General features: G+C 41.7%; 1 protein-coding gene across 2 annotated transcripts in view; it reads left to right on the top strand.

The window, feature by feature from the left end:
• LOC115407652 (metabotropic glutamate receptor 4) overlaps positions 1-18,963 on the top strand; it is a 148,735-nt gene extending 129,772 nt beyond the window's left edge. The window contains exons 7-11 of one of the 2 annotated variants that reach the window (XM_030118083.1): positions 6,307-6,443; positions 7,943-8,878; positions 13,524-13,770; positions 16,150-16,195; positions 18,810-18,963. In XM_030118083.1, coding sequence (XP_029973943.1) covers positions 6,307-6,443; positions 7,943-8,878; positions 13,524-13,770; positions 16,150-16,187 — 1,358 coding nt within the window. In that variant the 3' untranslated portion in view covers positions 16,188-16,195; positions 18,810-18,963. The remainder of the gene's footprint in view (positions 1-6,306; positions 6,444-7,942; positions 8,879-13,523; positions 13,771-16,149; positions 16,196-18,809) is intronic. The other variant, XM_030118082.1, reaches the window with a different exon arrangement.
• The last annotated feature ends 1,982 nt before the right edge of the window (positions 18,964-20,945 follow it).

Raw genomic sequence — 20,945 nt, forward strand, 5'->3', positions numbered from 1 at the left:
CATGCCGTGGGGATGTTTGGCGATTGCAGGTACTGGGAGACTAGTGGGGACAGAGGGGAAGATGAATGCCGTCATGTGCAGACACTTCCTGCTCCGGATTGCTACGGATCTCAGACGGGGATTCGTCTTTCAGCAGGACGACCACAGCTAACACTTCACAGGAGAGTCTTCATTACGGCCCTGTGAATGTCCTACTGCGGCTCAGCCAGAGAAAATGACGGCACGCTGACGCTTCCTGTCCAACCCGACGGCATGTGAGCGGCGCTGCAAAGACCCAAATGGCAAATCTGCCAAAAGATAAGGTGTGCCGGTTTAGCCATCATATTCAAAAAACACCCGAGGCTGTAATCGCTGCCAAAGATGCATCAACAAAGTGTTGAGAAAAGGCTGTGAATACATTTCCAGAAAAAAACTTTTTCACGCTGTGATTAAGGGGGACTGTGTGGAGAATTCAGAGGGGGAGAAAAAAAGCCTCAATGAATCCATCTTCAACTGAGGCTCGAACGAAATGTGGGAAAAGTAAAGCGCTGTGGATATTTTCTGGATGTTATCATATTCTCATTTTTACACTATTGCCATTTTTAATCACACTATTCAGTTCTATTTCCTTTATATAGTGCAAATAACATGCCCATCTCAGGACAGGGAAAAAAAAAACATTTTACATATGCAGCAAACTGACAATCTGAGCTGTTATTGCCTCAATTTATAGGTTTAATTTATCCTCCTAAATAAGTAATAGTAATAGAACTGACTAATATAGAATGAAATGATTAAAGTACAATGATCCTTGGGGCTAAATTCTTGAAACCAATGGAAGTTGCTGCCATTCATTGACTGGGGGATGTTTGAGGTTCAGTGTATTGCTCAAGGACACTCTGATACATGGACCGCAAAGATCGGAAAGACGACCATTTTACCAAACAAGCCACATTAAATCATATATTATATATCATATAAACACATATATATCCCCCATTTTGTGACATAATCACTTCTGAAATATCTAAAAATACTTCTCAACTTTTTTTTTTTTTCTAGTGGCGTTAAGCTGCATTAGCGTCACTCTTGTTTTTCAGTTTTTCTATATATTACTGGATCACTCCCCTACTACGACAGGCACTAATGTCAATATGACAACAGAACCATAAAGTTCAGCTTCATGCCACCTCCGTATGTACAGTATTAGAATTGTTTTTATTCTTGTGAAATGACGCTAAGAGCATGAAGGCACGATGTGCCAAATGATTTACATATTATGACACATGCACAGTAATGCCAGCGTTTCATCCATAGCGCCCTTTAATAGCTTTAACGTGAAATATCGTCAGCACGCCTTAACGCGTTGGGACTGCGCCAGGGAGAGCAGCACTTGAGGCTTTTTAATAAGGTTCAGTTTGTTTGAATGTTAGATAAAACTAAACATCACAAAGCCGACATTGCAAGTCTTTATCACTCAGTGAATCCGCACATTTGTTTTTTCTGGGGTGTATAATTAATCGGTGAAACAGTGTCAGGAGAGACTTCACGTGCTGTGAAAAAAGGGAGGAATGCTTGTCGCACAAGCCAGGATAAAAATGTGTGAAAACACAGATATAGTCTAATCTGGCTATAATCACGGGCTGTATACAATGATCTTGATAAATAAATTCTCATTAAAAAAATATTAACTGATAATTAAAAGTGTCAAAATTCACATTTAGAGCATAAATTTACTTAATTTAAAATGAATTATAGACTGAAGATGTAGAAACGAAGCCCATGCATGAGCTCATGAAATATCATCATAAAAGTGCCAGCGGATTACATTCCAACTTCCTTTACTCGAGATAATTACATGTCAGATGAGTTGTAGGTCACGTAATCAAGCTGAATGCAACTCGAAAGATGTTGTACATTTAAAACCTTCTCTACCTGATTATATGGTAACAGGTACACTTATTCTTTTGACAATTACAGACTAGAATCACTGGGTAACAGGCTGCCACAGCCGAGTACAGGACATGAATAATTTATGGGAACTTTATGAATTTGCAAAACTACTACTGAAACATCCAGAGTTGAGTTTAACTGTGTTTGCAAGTGATAAGCAGGATTTCAGATCCTGAATTACCCGTTCCTTTATATGAAAGTAAAATAAAATGAATATAAGTATCACTACTTTTTAAATCTGTGACCTTTCCACATACCCTGCTCTCACTATTCCTGTTTCGCAAAATCCTACATTTCATAAAACGATAGATGCGTATATGGAATTTCCAAATGAAACACATGAAACCTTAATTCCTGAGATCCTGCATGAAGTGTGCTCCTTAATGTTGTCAAGCAAATATAAGAAACTTTTGTTGGTTTTTTTTTTTATTGGTGTTACATCAAACACCAACAGAAGTATCCAGATGAGGATTGTGTGTGCATTAGACTCCGTTCACACCAAAACGATTTGCTGGGAATCTCAGAGTTTGATTGTATTTGCCGTGGAGTGATCGGGTGGGGCGCTGAGCCGCCATGAGCACAAAATGAAAAGCAGTATCTGGGACGTGTTGGTGAAGTTAAAAAGGAGTACAGCAGAGAAATCTCATGTTACAGTCCAATAAAAGCTACAGTCACACAGCCGCATCTGTGCGTGTTTTAAATGACACTGTGCCTTGTTAGCATAGCATTAGCATAAACTCACCGTATTTTAGACATACACTTTATTCCATATCATTAAAGCAAATGAGTTATACTGATATTGAGTGTTATTTTGGACATCTTTCCAGACGTTACACTCGGTGCGCCCCATTAGTAGAATAAGTCCACACATATGTGCACTATATCAAGTTTATATCTGCTTTCATATGCATAAAGCTTTAGTAGAGCAGACCCAATGTGGCGCTGAAAAAAGAAATTTTCTGAGATTTCTAATGAAAGAGATGCTTCTGTTCCCCTGACAAGGAAAAGTAATGAGTGTAGCGTTTATTGCATTGTCATAGACAAAGACAGAATGAGAGCAGTACCGTTGTTTGTGCAAATATGGAGGAATGAGGTAAAACAACAGTTTTCACAACTTGTCAAACCTCGATTTGATTCCTATTTCCTAATGACAGAAACAATTCAAACCACAATCAACCAATTTATTTCTATCCTGTCACTGCTGACTTTGGTATGCATTGCTTACTTCTCATAACCACGATTTCCCAAAACATATTGAGGAAATTCCAAAACTCATAAAATCAGAGGGCAGAGGAATGAGCGTCTACTAAGTTTAACAAACCTGCCACACAAGAACTGCAGGGAAGTATAATAAAAAAAAAGTCTTACGACAAAATTAATCTTTCCATACTAATCAAAAGGCTTGCTTTCCTGAAAGAATAAATACATATGTTCAGAGGTTTTTTTTTTTTTTTTCATGCACGTTGGGAAGATGCATTGACTGCATATGATTAGTTCAGGTTTCCATGAAGAAACTTGAACTTTTTGTTATTGTGCGGTGACCAAAATCAAACCGCCACAATAAAGCACAGTCATGTCTTCGGTCGGAGAGCACAGGGCTTTCTCAATCATGATGCATCCAACGTCACCTTCTCTGCTGGGGTCAATAAAGTTCAACTTGACGCTTCTGTTTGCTGCAGTTAGTTTTCATCTCTAATGGATCCTGAAAGGAAACGATGCTGCACTCAGCAGCGTTTTACTGTGGGCGCCATCTTCAAAGTCAAAACATTGTTTACCTGTTCCTGAGTCGGCTTATTACTATGTAAGCAGGTCAACCCTCATTTGTGTTAAATTGCAAAAAAAAAAAAGAAAGAAAAAAAAAAAGAATTTGTTCAGTTTCGTATCCCGAAGCCACATTTATTAACTTTTACAAGGTAGATCAATTCTCAGACTGCTGCAGTTTTAATACAAAGTGTTGCATAACAAGGAAGTGTTATGGAATTTAACTTCACTCCTTTATTAATTCCTTTATTCATGTTACTGGAAGGGTTGTCAGCACTGAAGCCACTGGGTTTACAACAGGAGGGGGAAAAAAAAATCAATGTTCCACATTACTGGAACAGCCAGGCTGGCTTTGCTTTTAAGACTCTCTTCCTTGCAGGAAAGGTGAATTTAAAAGGTTTGCAGGGAAACAACAGGAATATCCATATGATCCCAGTGCACTCTGGGAATGGTCCATATGGATCTATGCTGACTAAAGGGAACAGAAAACCCGAGCGCCACAAACAGAGGAAGAAGTTGATCTTTATTGATGTATGGTAATAGCTTTGTAATCCCTGTAAAGCTGAAGGAAACTGGTTCCCTTCTACATTGCCACAGACTCTATAGTACTTTACATATTTCCTGAGGATGTCATTCTTGATAAAATAACCTGAGGAGGCATAAATCTGACAGCAAAGTGCTCGAAAACATGTTTACAGTGTGGATGCTACTTCAGGAATTTAACAGAATTGTAAGTAGCTGGCAGGTTTCCTGATGTCTTTAGTTTGTAACTTCGATATTTACAGGATCCCACAACATTATATGGTGCAGTCATTTCATCATATACGACTAAAAGCAATTAAACTCTATTGAGAAAATCCACTCGAATGGGCTGTAAATATAACATTGTTTATCTCTATAAAAGAACAGCAATTTATCAGTGTATAGTTTACTGCTGGGTAATGGATCTCCCCTGTTTCAGGAACTATGAATAAGAAAGACAACAGTAAATTGTTGGAAAGACTTATTAATCAAAAAGATGATCCGTTCCAGATCTGTGCCTTAATTCTTCCAAACTAAACGGTAAAGAAATTGGCCCTCTTATGCAATGGAAATTAATTTTTTTGCAGCTTTTGGCTAAACCAGAGGAAATAGTGTATAAAAGCCACCTCCACATCCCTCATTGGAGAATCGGTATCCCATTTCCTTGTGCTTTTATACCAATATGTCAAGACCCTCTCAGGGCTTCAGATGATGGCTTTTAATGAAGTGAAAAGAATCAGCAAGGCAGTGATGAGACAAAAGGAAAAAAAATGGTGGTTTTGTTTGACTATGTGATGATTTTTTTTTTTTTTTTTTTTTCAGAAAAGCATCGCTTTTAAGGTGCCACATTCAATGAACCTTACAACTGGAAAACGCAAGTTCAGATTTCACAACAGCAATATCAAAAACACTTTGAAAAGTTTCCTCAATAATGGAGGAATTGTTAAGATTTGGTGGCTGTGGACAAAAAGAGAAGCTGGGAGGATAATCAATTAGGGCAATCAAATTAATAGAAACATACATCCCACTCAATTGCCTGAATCGCTGAGACGCGCAGGCACATCTTCCTAATTGCAGCGTCTGCCTCCTGTTGTCTCCGGCATGCCCTGTGGATCATACTAATGCAATTAAATCCTGCGGGTTTTGATGAGACCTCTGACAAAAGCAAATCTGCTCCAGGGGAGAAACGTGAGACTCACAGGTTTCCAACTCTGACTCACAGGTTCGAGCAACAATCAACAATCAATACTGTGACCTATTAAAAGGGGAACAAAACATTTAAATAAATAAATTTGGGGGAGAGGAGTCGATACTTCAGACTGTAGCTCCCAAGCAATGCTGGGAAATACAGGTTCACGTCCACACTGGATATATAGTCCTCAGTTATTCAAAAAGCATTCTCATCTATTTCATCAGCTGTAAATTCTGCTGTACACATCCAAATGTTCTCATTTGTCTTCAAGTCGACCGATCCCTTTATTTTTTTGGTATTTTCCACCCAACATTTCAACATGTGATCGACTTGCTGCGAGTGAGGACGTTTCATCAAAGGAGGGAAAGTGAATTTGGCAGGATGCAGGAGCAAACAGACACAGATCGGGATGCTATTAATGGTCCTTTCCTTGGAGAAGCTCTCATCACCAAACCCACGTTTCCTCGCAACACTATTTCATAACAAGTTGCAGGGAGACAGGAAGCAGAGATGTGAGAGAGGCCTCAAAGTGGTCATCAAAATCAGTGCCGTCGTTAGTTAGCAGCCTGAGTGGGGACCTTGCGGATAACAGCCAATGGGGCAATAAGCAGAATGAAGGAGTGTGAAATGATGTGGGAACACGAGCAGACAGCAGCCACGGCCCTCCTCAAAGGACCAGGACAACATGCCTGTCAACATCTATTTTACTCCCATCATTAACACTCCAACAGCACCACCGTGACGTACGTCTCCGTGCACGCTCATTTCATCTGTAGGCAGAGAGAGAATAAGACCTTGATGTTTTTCACCACTGGGGTTCCGATTTAAGCTACAACTTGTCTGTTATTAAATACGAATAATAACTTTTTTTTTTTTTTTTTTTGCTTCACCATCTGCAGGAATTGCTGGCACTCCGGTAGTATTCAACGTAAACGGAGACGCTCCTGGGCGCTATGAAATCTACCAATACCAGATCACGAACAATGTCACAGAGTACAAGATCATCGGTGACTGGACCGATCAGCTCCACTTGGACGTACGAATATTTTTAATTTTATTCTTTGTGCTGTATGGATTTTGTGGTGTTTGGCTGAAGCAAAATGTTTCATTGTAAATCCCTTATTGGCCATCATTTGCTATTCTCAATTAGGACTCATGGTCACTGAAATAAATCAGTGACCATGAGTCCTGTGGAAAGATACACACTGATGCACGAGAGAGATAAGTCTCGAAGCAAACCCTTCATCAGTTAAGATCAAAGCCAAAGTGATGTAAAAATCTATTCTCCCCTTTGACATGAATCTTCCCCGACAGTGTCCAAGATGCCTAACGTGGAACCGCTAGATGTGATGTGTGAGATTTACAGCAGCTCCACTGTTGCCAAACATTTACTGGCCTTATTAATTAACGCCTTCTCAAACTATATTACACTGATCAACAATTATGCTAAATACTTTTACTCTGCTGTCAGGCTTTATAGGGCATCACACAACAATATATTCATATCAGAGCTTTCACTACCTGGCCGGTCTCAGATTTGATGTAAACAAGGTGGCTGACAGACGATGTTGCTCATCACAGGCACAGTGTTGTAGGTATGAAGGCATCAATTCCTCTCTCAGTTATGGTGTTGTGTGAAGGTCTCATGCAGTATCGTTACATGTAGACGGACATTTGCCAGCATCATTAACACACTGCCAGCAGTGTCCTGGCCAGCACATGCATATTGCATGGAGCGCTGAATCTGAATGTGTTTACATCAAAACAGCTTTGTTTTAAAAAAATGCTAAACTTCATGAGGAAAAAATGTGCATGCATCATTTTTATTGCTATGCATCATGCATGAGCCTATAGGTGCTCTTCCCAATGGGGCACACACTGCAGGTACGGTATTGGATTACGGTAGACATCCTGAGCTGCACGAATGCTGCACACAGATCAACTTCCAAGTGTTTCTCGCATAGCAGACACCTCCAAGGTAGATGAAGAATCCTACACAGAATCTACTCAGACAACAATCAAATTAACTATTCATGCGAATGGTTTGACATTGATATTCTATTTCTGTAGCTTCATTACAAAACAACCTAGTCAATACAACAACAACACAGGCGCATGAGGCTGCACGGCTCTGCTGAGACTGCAGCACCAGGCAACCTCGATTTGTTTGCTTCTTTGTCCTTCAAACGTGAAAGTGCAGCATTGCTTGTAGGTAATTAAGCAGCAAAGTCATTTCCCATTCAGTTAAATTTCAATGACTTCATATCAAGTCTTAATTTAAAAAAAAAAAAAAAACTTTAACATGGTGGATATATCCTATTTACTCTTTGTTCCCTCTGTCACACGCCGCCGTTCATGCAAACTAATCTAGCAAGTGCTAATTGAATTGTGTCCTCATGCATTTTGCAGTGCATTGTGTGATATCTAACAATACGCAATTACTGTGTCAACGTTCCTACGGCGCTGACCTTTGAAGGTTTGCACAGAAAGCTGTAGGTAAAGTTCACCATGAAACTAACCTCTGTTTTCTTTCAGACCAATGAGATGCAGTGGCCCGGAGGAACTCAGGAAGTGCCGTCTTCGATATGCAGCCAACCCTGTCGCGCTGGGCAGCGCAAGAAGACAGTGAAGGGGATTCCCTGTTGCTGGCACTGTGAGAACTGCGACGGCTACCAGTATCAGGCCGACACTTACACCTGCAAGATGTGCCGCTTTGACTTGCGGCCCAACGACAATCACACTGGCTGCGTTCCCATTCCCATTGTCAAGCTGGAGTGGAGCTCCCCATGGGCCGTCATCCCCGTCCTCATTGCCGTCTTGGGAATCATGGCCACTCTTTTAGTGGTCGCCACTTTTGTGCGCTACAACGATACGCCCATAGTCAAGGCATCAGGTCGAGAACTGAGCTACGTCCTGTTGACAGGCATCTTTCTGTGCTACGCTACAACGTTTCTGATGATCTCCACTCCCGACGTGTTCATCTGCTCCCTGCGGAGGATCTTCCTCGGCCTGGGTATGAGCATCAGCTATGCAGCCCTGCTCACTAAAACAAACCGGATCTACAGGATTTTTGAGCAGGGCAAGATGTCGGTCAGTGCCCCCCGGTTCATCTCCCCGGCCTCCCAGTTAGTCATAACATTCAGCCTGATATCGGTGCAGCTTCTCGGGGTGTGCATCTGGTTCGGCGTTGACCCGTCGCAGGCCATCATCGACTACGAGGACCAGCGCACGACCAACCCCGAAATGGCCCGCGGCGTTTTGAAATGCGACATATCAGACCTGTCTCTCATCTGCCTGCTGGGTTACAGCATGCTGCTCATGGTCACATGCACAGTTTACGCCATCAAGACCAGAGGGGTCCCCGAGACGTTCAACGAGGCCAAGCCCATCGGCTTCACCATGTACACCACCTGCATTGTGTGGCTGGCGTTCATCCCCATCTTCTTTGGAACCTCACAATCAGCAGAGAAGGTAAATACTGCTTTTGAAACGAGGCGGGGACATAAACTAACAAAATGAGCCTTGTGTTTACAGTTTGACATCTGTATGGGATTACAGAAGCACTTACCCAACTTTCAGAAATGGCTTTACATTTACAAAACACACACTGACAGCAAGTCAGATGCCGTCACTTATGGGTGTCAGATGTCAGGTCTCCATTTGGCTTTCGTCTACGTTTCCTGTGTCCCTCATCGTAAAGAAAATGGCCACTTAAATGAAGTTTGTTGTAAAGCATCACCCTGTTGTGTTTGTGATGCTGCCACTATCCATCATGAGCTGATGGGCTTTGTGCTCCACGTTGAGGATTACAAGGCTTTTAGAGCCGCCGTGTGAGGATAATTCATTCACCTCAAGTTTGCTGGGGTATGTTTTCTTGAATTGTGTTCCTCTATGTGTGTGCGTGCGTATGTGTGTGTTCAGCTTCTCTAGGTAGGAATACTAAGTAGTCAATCACTGCACATTCATGCACGCAGAAAAAAAAAAAGATAAAGCATGTCTGTGAAGTAGCACAAAATTACCCAGGCTGTTGATGTTTCCCGTCAGCTGAAAGTGAATCATAAATTACCTCCTACAAGTGCTAATTTTGTGGTCGCGCAACACAAAAGTACGTTTAAAAAGAAAAAAAAGCAGAGAGCGGAAAAGTCGAGCTACAGATTTCAATAAACGAAGCAATGGTTCTGTAGAATAACAAACCGAAGCTGCCTCTGCACCGTCATCAATATAAAGGTGTCTGTGCTTAAAAGAAGGAAGAGGGTGACTGTGTAACACCTAAACTTCATGTGACAAAAACAATGAGCCCTTTGTAATCCTTAGTTTGAGAAAAATATGAATTAAAATGAACCAATGACATCAGAGGTTGTTTCATATATTTTCAGTTTTTGTGGGATATAAATCTTCAAAAATGCCATTTTCATTACAGCCCACAGCAACCGCTGCCGCGCTTGTGGTCAAGTAGAATGACGTCCTTCACTTGTATCTGAGGAGCAGATGGAAAAACAGAGGAAAACAAACCAGATTTGAATTTAATCCAACTGCAACTCGCACAAATCAAATACTTGTTACAGTGAAATCACATAATAAGACTGAAGGGCGTCATAATGTATGCCTCAGTCTGAATCTCCAGACAGAATAACTACGAAACACATCACAAAATATGACACTGAAACGCTGTAAATGAAGTTTCTAGAAAACCAATTTCCTTTTATTTTTCCAGATGAACAATGGCCTTCTCATTCATTGTCAAGAATTTGCCTTATATAATTTCTTAAATAATTAACCGTTGTGAACTACTCCAAAAACTATATTTGTTTTTGGCTTTAAATCTATCTGCAATTGTGTGATTTTTATTATTTGTGATGATACATTAATGTGACAGAAAACTACAAATGAACTTTTGGAATATTTGAAACCTGTTATTTGAGAGATACGGCACTTCAACACCAGTCCAACCAACATTCTCATTTCCGAGGGTCGATTGGTGTTTGAGCCTTTTCCAGCTGCACTCGACTCCAGACGCGGGCATTAAACTGCACATTGGCCAGATGATGTCCTCTGGATATCCCAGAGTTAATCACAAAATCTGAATCGCAAAAAAAAACTAATTTACATGAAGCAGGTAAAGTATCTGTTAGTTTATAGGTAGAAACTTTCCAGTGTACATACAAAATTACACGATATTTACATTAAGCAGAAAAAGCAGATTAATGGCTCAGGGCTTTTTAAGGTAACTTCTTGAAATAAATGATTTTCCTGCCTCTATTTGAAGCACACGGCCATTCATTTGCAGGGCAATCACAGAGCGATGGACAATAACAGACACATTTACACCAAAGGGCAAGTCGGTGCTATATTAACATGCGTGGCTTTGCGCTGGTGGAAACAGAGAACCGAGAGAGACCAGCAGTAGAATTAACATGTGAGTAATAAGTTCATTAAAATATTTACTAATCTGTTCAGATAATGTTTTTTCTTTCCTGTGGATTGGTACTAATCAGTTCCTGATTCGCATTTAATTGTCTGAACCAGGAATGCCTAAATGGAGGACTATCCATTATTATAAATTTCTAAAACCTTTTTGGCTCATTTTTTGGCAGCTGGAGTCGATCAAAGGTATCAATACCTTAGATAGGTCGCCAGTCTTTTATTCGAACAGTTACTCCCAGGGAAGTGTTACGTCTAACATGCATGTTGTTGGATTACAGAAGGAAGCTCCAGTACCTGCAGAAAACCAACCTGTACACACTGTAAACGTCAGGAAAGGTTCTGTCTCAGAGTTAAACCGGAGACTTCTTGCTGTCAGGCGAAAGTGCTAACCACTACACAAACGTGGAGCCGCCCTAAATGCAGCAGAAAGAAAAAAAAAAAAAACAAAAAACAAAAATAAAAAGCCTACTTCATAATGGCTTCTGTCCCCGGCCGCGTTCCCTCACTGTGTCGACGGAGCAGATTGGCAATCATTTCGGCGTGTCAGGGAAAATTTATGTCACCAAGGCCGATGGAAGTGGACAAGGGTCCGGGCTCTCCTGGCAGAGTGACTCCTCTCTGTACTGCAGAGGGCTCGCAATATTGTTCCGACTTCACCCCGGGCCACGTGTAATCTTCTCAGGAGATTACAACACTCCCCTTCGATCACCGGGGAATGCTCATGTACCGTTTTCAGTATGATGGAACACGAGGCTCCATCACTTCCATCTTCCACTGACATCCTTTTTTTTTTTTTTTTTCCGCAAGCTGACATGGCTTCAGGGAGCTTAATTCCTCTGACTTCTCTATAGATTTTGTTTATTGCATCAACATAGATCATCATGCTGAGCTACAGGTCACGATGTTCACTTTTTCTCCGTTTGACTTGAACAGACTGAAGGCTTCAACAAAATGCTGCATCTAGTAGGCAAACAAAAGCTGAGACTGCAAAAAAAAAAAAAAAAAAAAAACCCACTGATCACAACTATATATGGTAATTTTATGGTTCAAGGCAGAAATAACACTTTGCTGTTGGAAGGTGGGAACTAACAGATCAGTGATAACTGTTAAAATCATAATATATTATATATAGTTTGTTGTAACTTTATTTGCTTGGAACTCTATCGATTCTTTACATTTTTTATATTTTCAGTCCTATTTATGTAAAAATTTGAGAAAATTCCTATCACCATCTACTATTTCTTAAGGTACAAATGCCAAAATGTTTGAATAGAATTTATATCAGAAGATATTATTAATATCTTCCAGATTTTGTCAATATTTTTTCATAAAATGTATAGTTTTATGATTATATGTAGGTGTTTAGAAAGAAAGTCTCGACCTACCTGCCTCCTTCATCTGATTTGAATAATTACTTCTTAATACGAACACTAACCAACATTTCCATTATGGTTTGATATTAGTTTTCATGTGAAGATCTGTAAATAACGCTCTTTTGACAAATGCTGAACAAGTCCCTAAACAAACACCATATTTCACGACGACATGATGGGAAACAGCAGCATCCGTAACTGGTGGCATGTGCTTCGGAGCCCTGTTGGCTATTTCCATGTCAAACAGCTCAGTCACCGGCGACGTCTGTAAACGTAATGTCAGACTAAACCTCAGGCAACATCTCTGTGAAGGATTTCTCCCAGCTGCGTTTGTGATACTCACTCATCTCCGCGTGTTCATCAACTTCAGAAGAGGCAAAGTCAGCTGTTCTTTTCTCCTCCTTTTATTCTGTTTTCTTTTTACTCTGCAGTTCTGTGCAGAAAGATGGAATATGATGGCAGTGAAACAATGAAGTTTGAGAGATGTGAATTGTTTATGAAGGTGCAATTTTTAACATGCTTGGAGTTTGTGATCCTTCAGCAGACACCCTGAGTTTTGAAAATATCAGTGTCAGGGATGATCTAAATCTATTTTTACAGCCCGTCTGACTCGTTACGTTCTCGACTTCGGCAATGGGCCGTGTACGACTTCAAGGATGATTATCATAAATGAAAAATCACTTGCAGGCACTCTTAATATGCTGTAGGATCTTTCCCTCCTCTCCCTGGATGTTGCCTGTAGCGATATATCTGCTACCCAGCTGTGAGGTGCAGCTGTCACTGGCTTCAGAGAACACACAATCCTTATGCTGTTGTCTAAAACCTCAGGGTAAAAACATCTATATACAGACTACACAGCCACACATCAGGGGGCTCTTCTATTAGATGTGAATCATAAATAAACACTTGAATGAGGGAAGAGCTCAGGAGCGATGGCAATTAAAAGTATATATTGAAGGAGGCTGTTTTCCACCATCGTGTCCTGTTCCGTTGTTGTGCGCTGTCCTTAAATCGCATTATTCTCCTCAAGTAGAGGACTTTTTCATGAAATCATTCCCCGCTACTTTTGACAAATTACTTGAGTCACGTCGTGTCAGTGCTACTTTTAAAACATCCGCTAGAAGAACCTCTTTTTCTATGTAGGACACGGTCTCTTTGTTCTGGAGCTCAAACGGTGCAGGCTACGCGCGACACCATCTTCATTACTGTGCACTCGGTTTAACCTGAGACTAAAACTAGAACATCACTCCCCGCCGCTCAGAGCGGTTTTAACAAATAATGCTTTCTTTCTCCTCTCCGCCGTCTCCTCCATAAAACAGATGTACATCCAGACCACGACGCTCACCATCTCCGTGAGCCTCAGCGCGTCGGTCTCTCTGGGAATGCTCTACATGCCGAAGGTCTACGTCGTTCTCTTCCATCCGGAGCAGAATGTACCCAAGCGCAAGCGCAGCCTGAAGGCAGTGGTCACCGCCGCCACCATGTCCAACAAGTTCAACCCCAAAGGTGGCCTGAGGCCCAACGGAGAGGCCAAGTCTGAACTCTGTGAAAGTCTGGAAACACAAGGTTAGTGTCTTGCCTGCCGCCGTGACAAAGGAGGAAAAAAAAAAAAAAAAAGAACGGAGTTGATTTCATGGCAAAACATAAGCGGGCAAGTTCATTTCTGATTAACCTCACTATTTTGAGTCTTACTTTGTCACACACAAATATGGTCCTTGAAGCCAGTGAACATATCTCAGCTACCGCCGCTGTTCAGGAGCCTAAACGCTGAGAAATGAATCATGATTCAACAAAATAGTTTGGTCACATTACTTTTTTAGTCTAATATGTAGCTATAGAACATACTGATCCAAAAACAAGACAGCCTTGATTATGACACATCCCCTTTTTCACAAAAATCATACTTGGGGAAAAAGGTTTTCCTGATCAGATCATATATTTACAACGAAAACATGCTTTTAAGGGAAGCAGCTGTTATTTTATTTTTGTTTTAATCCCTGTTATTGGACACAAAACCACGCACACATGCACAAATCTGTGTGCAGGTCTTCCAGATACTTAATCTTTACTTAGTTTAAAACTCCCACAGAAAACAATCCTCCATGATGCCACAAGTTTGAAACATCAATCTGAAGGTTTCCAGCAGCTGGTTACCAATAACATGCAGTACTTCCAGCTGTTTTCTCCTCCTCAGTGGTGTGATCACTGAGGCCTTGTTTACACGTTTTGAAGTGAATATGGAACATTTTCGGAGCATCCGTTGACATGACAACGTCTGGATCACGTGTAGCCCTTAAACGGCTGTCTGAAATGACACAGAAGTAAAGGTTAAAAGAGCTTCAGCGTTTACAGCGTACTGTTTTTCAGTTGTTTTATTATGTAAAAACAACCATTAGTGGTGCTAGTGGAAAATTACATCATTTTCAGCGTTTCTGAACAGTTGTCACGTACACACGGCCTCTGTCGTCATCCAACGTCCGACCGGCCTAGTGGGGTTCCCGCGGCTCACCTCCAACACGTTCCTCTCATTTCTAATGCCGGTCGCTTTGCAGAACTCGACTGAATATTAGATGGTCCTCTCTTTTCAGAAATATTCCCCAGGAAAAAAAAAAACATTTTATATTCAGACCAATACGCAGATTTTTAACCTTTCGTCTGTTGTCCTTTAGTCCAGGTTTATCCAGTGCTGCTTGAGCTGCAGTGACATTCAGCATTCTTTTCCCCGGATCCAAAAAGTTATCTCAAATCCTCTTTTACATAAGAAATGTTACTTTTTTTTCATGTTTTGTGACCGCATGGGGTTCTGCACCATTAAATGTCAACATGATCGTGCAGATTTTGCTCCCACCTGATTACCAGCGCTGGGGGAAGACGCCGACATGAAATTTTAAGCGTGTCCTCCACTTTGATCAGCGTCAGGACGTCACTGCGAACACGGCATGGGAGCAGCGGATGAGATAACCTCCGTGCGAGCAGAGCCTCTTTTCGCTGGCTGTGCGGCACAGTTAAAAGCATTCATGAGCGCAGAGGAAACAACAACACCGGCTCCAACTCTGATAACACTCGCAGCGGTTGCTGTGCAGGCCGGGGCGCCGTAGAGCGCGACACGGGCTGGAAAGTTTCCTCCAGCAGAGAGACATTTTCATCGCCAGACGTTTTCATGTTCCGTCAGGCTGAAGTTGCACCAGTACAGGAAAACGGGCCGTTGTAAGAAACTGAGATAAAGTGTTCGCATGCAGCAGTGTACCGGCTGACAGTTCGCTGACGCAGACTTCTCCTGAAGCACGAAGAGAACTTCTATTTTATAATCATGCTCTGATGTTAACGTGCAAAAACTCAGAGTTACAGTCTGCAAAGGAAGGCCAACTGTTACAGGCTTCAGTTTATTGCATTTAATAGATTTTTTGCATAATAAATCTTAAGTAAATGCTTATAGAAGAAGCTAAGAAGTAGCTCTTGTGTTTCACTCGGATCTTTCTTTCTTTCTCAAAGCGCGGAGCAGCAAAATAGCTCCGCTCTCTCCAGCTCTCACCACAGTGGGTTTGTGAATCAGGAGGTGTGACAGGGTGCCCACACCATTCTGATTTTTGAAAGGGGACAAAAAGAAGTGTGGCTCAGTGCTGGAGGAGAGGATATTTCAATCACCAAGATAAATCGTAAGAGTGGGCATTCCCTGTGTGGGAGCAGATTTAAATCCAATCAGGCAACCCCACATGTTCTGATTACTGGAGGTCCTGATTTCACTCTCTGACAAGCTGAACAGTATACAATGATGTGTATTAGGACTAAAAAGCCTGCGCCCACACATGCATGTATGCCTCACTGTCTGCTTCAGAATGGAGTTGTTATATCTCAGCCAATTATAGAGTCCATTTATAGGTCCTGCATCTCACCCCCGGGTTTGAACTGTGAATCTAACATCTGCTCTTTGTGCTTGTGTGTCAGACTGTGTTGAGGGAGGGGAGCCTTGTGAGGGACTTTAGACTCCCAGGTAACCTGATTGGACATTGACTTTCACTCTTTTGTTTTTTTTTTTTTGTTTTTTTATTAACTGTGACCACATATTTCCTGTTAATCTCTGCTAATGTTCACCACAACACCCCTGCCTGTCTTATACTCCGCACAAAGCACCGCGGCTGCCGTCTGGCTGAAATGAATGGCGCGAGGCGGTAACGGCGTGCTCGCGAATCCACCCCTCCCCGCCACCCCCCGACCAACGGGCGTCGGCTCGGACCAATGAAATTGGCGCGCGGTGCTGCGAGACGGCCAATCGGCATGGTAAAGCCTGCTAATGTGGGAAGATGACACCGCTCCGCCTGAGCGCCGGAGACAAGCGATAGCCATGTGTCCCCTGCAATTTGTTTCCCTGTTGACAAAAGAAGGAATTTGGGGTAATGGGACAACAACAACAATAAGAGTGAACAGGGAAAGACAGATGGCTCTGCCAGCTCCAATTCTTTCTGGACCATCTATTCTTTATCTTGGCCTCGCAGCACATAAATATTCAAATAAGGTTCATTTATCAATGCTTCTCTTGGAAGAGATGCTGTGGATGAAATGGCGAGAATGCCGCCCCCGTTCACACACCCAACATGGCACTGACAAATATACAGAGGCGTTTACCATTACACATCTCTCTTCGGCAGCACTTTGGCCCCGACTCCGGCTTTGAGCCGTCTTCTGATTGGATTCATCCCCTCTGACATATTCAATCAGCCAAGGCTGCTGCGGAGAGATTGGCAGATTGGTAGTGTGATTACCAGCACCGAGCATGCTCGCCGAGGACAATTTTCATTTAAAAAAAAAAAAAGAAAAAAACGTAAACACACATATCTACACTGCGCCCCACAGGCGGAGAGACATATGTGTGCAGACAAGCATGAGGCACACATGCACAAAAGGTACCGTTATGTATGACAGTCACATTCCAGCAGCATTTTGGGCGTGTTGTGGTCGCCGCGCTCGGCCCTCCGGTCATCTGTCTCATGTGTTTTATTCGCAGCCGATATGGAATTCCACGAAACATGAAAAGAACGTAAAAGAATAATGAGGACCGTTATCAAACATTGATGGCAACACTTATAGTGCCAAGACGGATCACGTATTGCCTTCGCAGTATTTCACAACCGAGACGCTGCAAAGAGTCGAAATGGTTCCTGCACTGACTGCTGCATGCTTTGCTTGATGCACAGAGCCGTCTCGGGTTTCTGCATGTGCAAAAAAAATATTTTAAAAAAAGGTGCATTGTGAATGGTCATATCTGCATTTTATAGGACTTTCTGTAATCTGCTTGGTGATTTTCTTTTTGCATTTTGGAAAAAAATAAGGAATACATTTATCTGTGATAGAGACCTCAACACTATTGAACACTGGAGTAGCAACTACACACACACACACGCACACACACACACACGCACACACACACACAGCTGAAGCCCAATATTCTGACTGCACCACCATCAGGTTTCACGATGATAGGTTGTTAAGATGTTTGCATTGTTAACAGCCATCGATTCAGCGGTCAACAGTAGAAATGTAACTCAGAGCTAAACACATGATCAGATTAATTGATCTGTCATTCAGCAGGAATTTAACATTGTGACAGCTCAAAAATCATTTTGCTGCTTATTCAGGCAGAAACCTCATTATTTCTTAGGTTTCACTTTTGCAAATGATTTTATATTTCGGTCTGGATATCAGGATTTTAAGCTCGAGAGATTCTTTTATTTATTTATTTATTTATTTTTTATGTTTTCTCAAAAACCACTAGCCATGTAATTACTTCCACAAAAACAATAATAATTACATCAGTGACAGACAATTATCTTTATAATTTGATAAAGCACGCGCAGTTTGGTGATAGATTATCAGCTAAATTTGACACAATGATTTTATCTTTTCTAACCAACTTACATGACAGGATGTTGATCGAGCGGCTGGTTCTTATTGAAACGCTGCGTTGACGTCACACCGTGCAGTCAGAATAGTTTGAAAGGCCATTGATGATTATTGATTGAACCAGAAGACTATAAAATAGATCCAGGACACAGAATAGCTCCACCATTGAGTCACCTCATATTTTTTCAAGAGAAGATGAATAAGGCTGGAACACTCTTCACCTCCTCTGTGGAGGAGCAGCAAATACAAACAGAACATGAAGAAAAATGTCAGAAAGCCGGGAGCTTTAAGCGAAATCTAGGCGTGCAAAGGAAAATCGATGACCCTCAGACTGAAAGAAATACTTTAACTAAAAGCAGGACATGTAAATGGAAAGTCACTTTCACCACTGCAGTGCTTAGTCATCATTTTGAATAAGTTAAATTTTCAAACTTGCAGGCTTGTAACTTCACTGCATCACTCAAACTGTTTCTTTAAAATGTCACATGCAACTCAATTTAAATCAAATATGACAAGAAAAAAAAATCCACAAAGCCCATCCTGCAGCATCAGCCGGCTGTTGCGACTGGCCCCGCCTTTGCTCACTTCAGGAAACCATCCAGAGAGTTTAGCATCGATCCGAATTCCGACAGTCAGGACATTTAAAGATCGCCATCTGGCATCTAATTCACCTTAACTCTTTCTTCTTCCTCCGCCTCCGTTCACAGTGTTGGCCTCCAAGCAGACGTACATTAGCTACAGTAACCATGCCATCTAACGTCGAGGAGCCGAGGAAGAGGTGCGAGGGCCTGCCTGACGAGAAATCACCCGATTCTGGAAAACACCGGAGACGAAAACGGAGGACTTTTGAGCTGCTACAGCAGGGACGGTGGGGGTGGGGTGGGGGGGCTATAGGGTGGAAAGATGGGAATTGTTCATTCCAAAGGATGTCATATTTTTCTAGGGAATCAGGTGAAGGCTTGAAGGCCAGTTTATGAGGAATTAGCAGGTTTATGCAGGCGATGTGAGGGAGTCCGGACGGTTCATTTTCCTCTTCCCACCCTTTCTGAGACAAGCGGGCGTTGATCCGATCGATGGCATTTCCAGATGACGGCTGAGTGAACCGGCTGGAGATTACAGTATGTTTTTCTTCTGAAGTGTATAGCACACAGTTTCAGTTCTCCCCGAGGCTGACTTGTTTGTCTCATTTCAACAAAAACAGGGGGAAAAAAAAATGTGATCTGTTTTTTTTTGTCAGACGCAGTTGACAAGATAAAACAATATATATTAAAAAAAAAAAGAAAAATATATATCAATTATTTTTGGTTACAGGTGTCATTGGAGCTGAAAGCTGCAGTACTCTTCAAACTGTACATGCCTTACGACGGTACACTCAGTATTCCTACACAAACCGACCATGACCGAAACAGGTGGACATAAAGCAGCGGGTCACCCCAGTTGTTTTATCAACGTTTCATAAAAATGACGAAGACGCCATCCTCTTGCAAACCTAGTGTACAGTCCCAGAGCATGCTTATGGGAGCATCACGTGTACTGTGCTGTGTTGTCTATGGAATGCAACATTTGTCATGGTTGTCATTCACAGTGGAGAAGTCATTTTGGACCATTACCCTCTGCTGGATAAAGAGTACTCAAACACAAACAGGGACGACAGATTGCCATGGAATATCTTTACGGTTTACATCTCACTTCGTAAATGTCAGCCAGGACTTGGAGACTCGACAACGCATCCCGAGAGCATCCCAGATTTTTTTGGCCCGTATTTATCGTGCACTTGTGAAGACCTTTGGTAAATTTAGCGATCAGATGATTAGATGATGGGATTTGGGTTCTTATGCGTATAAATGGTGCATTCATGCAGCTGGGCGCTCGGAAAGTACCGCTTGGGAAAGTCTCCGTTTTTTACATGATAACAAAACAGCCAACAAGTCCACAAACAATATGAACAACTTCCAAATGATTTCTTTTTTTTTTTTTTTTTGCCCAGAATAGTTCTTCATGCAACCGGCCACTTCGCTGAACAGAGGATGTTGTTTAAGCCCCACAGTATCACAGAAAAATGCAGTTTTATTTAGCCTAAATCACAAGAAAATGTATTTTTATATGTCAGATATTCTATATTTATTTCAACGATTCAGATTTTTGATAAAAAGTGAAAAATATGACTCAAGTCATTTAGCTTGAGAGGGGGATGAAATGCAATAGAATGGAGAAAACAACACTGTCATCTCCTATATAAGCTTTAAATTCAATCTATATTAAAAGAAAAAACAGCACAGAGGAAAACAAATTGCATATTTAAAAAAAAACCCATTTGAAACAGAAAAATGAAAAATGAATCTTGACCACCGTAAATAAACATCACATTGTGACTGAAAACAGAATATCAGAGCGCATAAAGCAGAGCTGAATGTTTGATAAGACTGAAACAACTGTAGTTGGGAGTAAGGGTGAACTTAACTGAAAAGTATTTATTTAAATCTGAAATTATCTGAATTTTTTTCTGCTTATGAACGACAGAGTATCAGCTAATACAGTGTGGCTGTCACAGAATTGAATAGAATAGAATAGAATAGAAGTTCATCCCAGAGGGAAGAAGAAAGCATACTTTCTTAATCCATTTGTGGAAATTCCTTTCCCCACACTGACCCATCCTATTTTTCGGACATGGTCTGCAGCCACACGAAGGCGCTCCTGGGAGCTGACCCGGTCAACGGTCTTGCTCAAGGAACCAAGGTCTGCCGGAGGATTCCGACCTGTGAGCCACCGATCCCGGCTTCTCTAAGCTGTTAGTAACCTTTAAAAAATGCTTGAATGCATCATGAAGGCCACGGGGCGTCTGG

The sequence above is a fragment of the Salarias fasciatus genome, chromosome 20 (genome assembly GCF_902148845.1).
Source record: "Salarias fasciatus chromosome 20, fSalaFa1.1, whole genome shotgun sequence".
In the NCBI taxonomy this organism is placed as follows: domain Eukaryota; kingdom Metazoa; phylum Chordata; class Actinopteri; order Blenniiformes; family Blenniidae; genus Salarias; species Salarias fasciatus.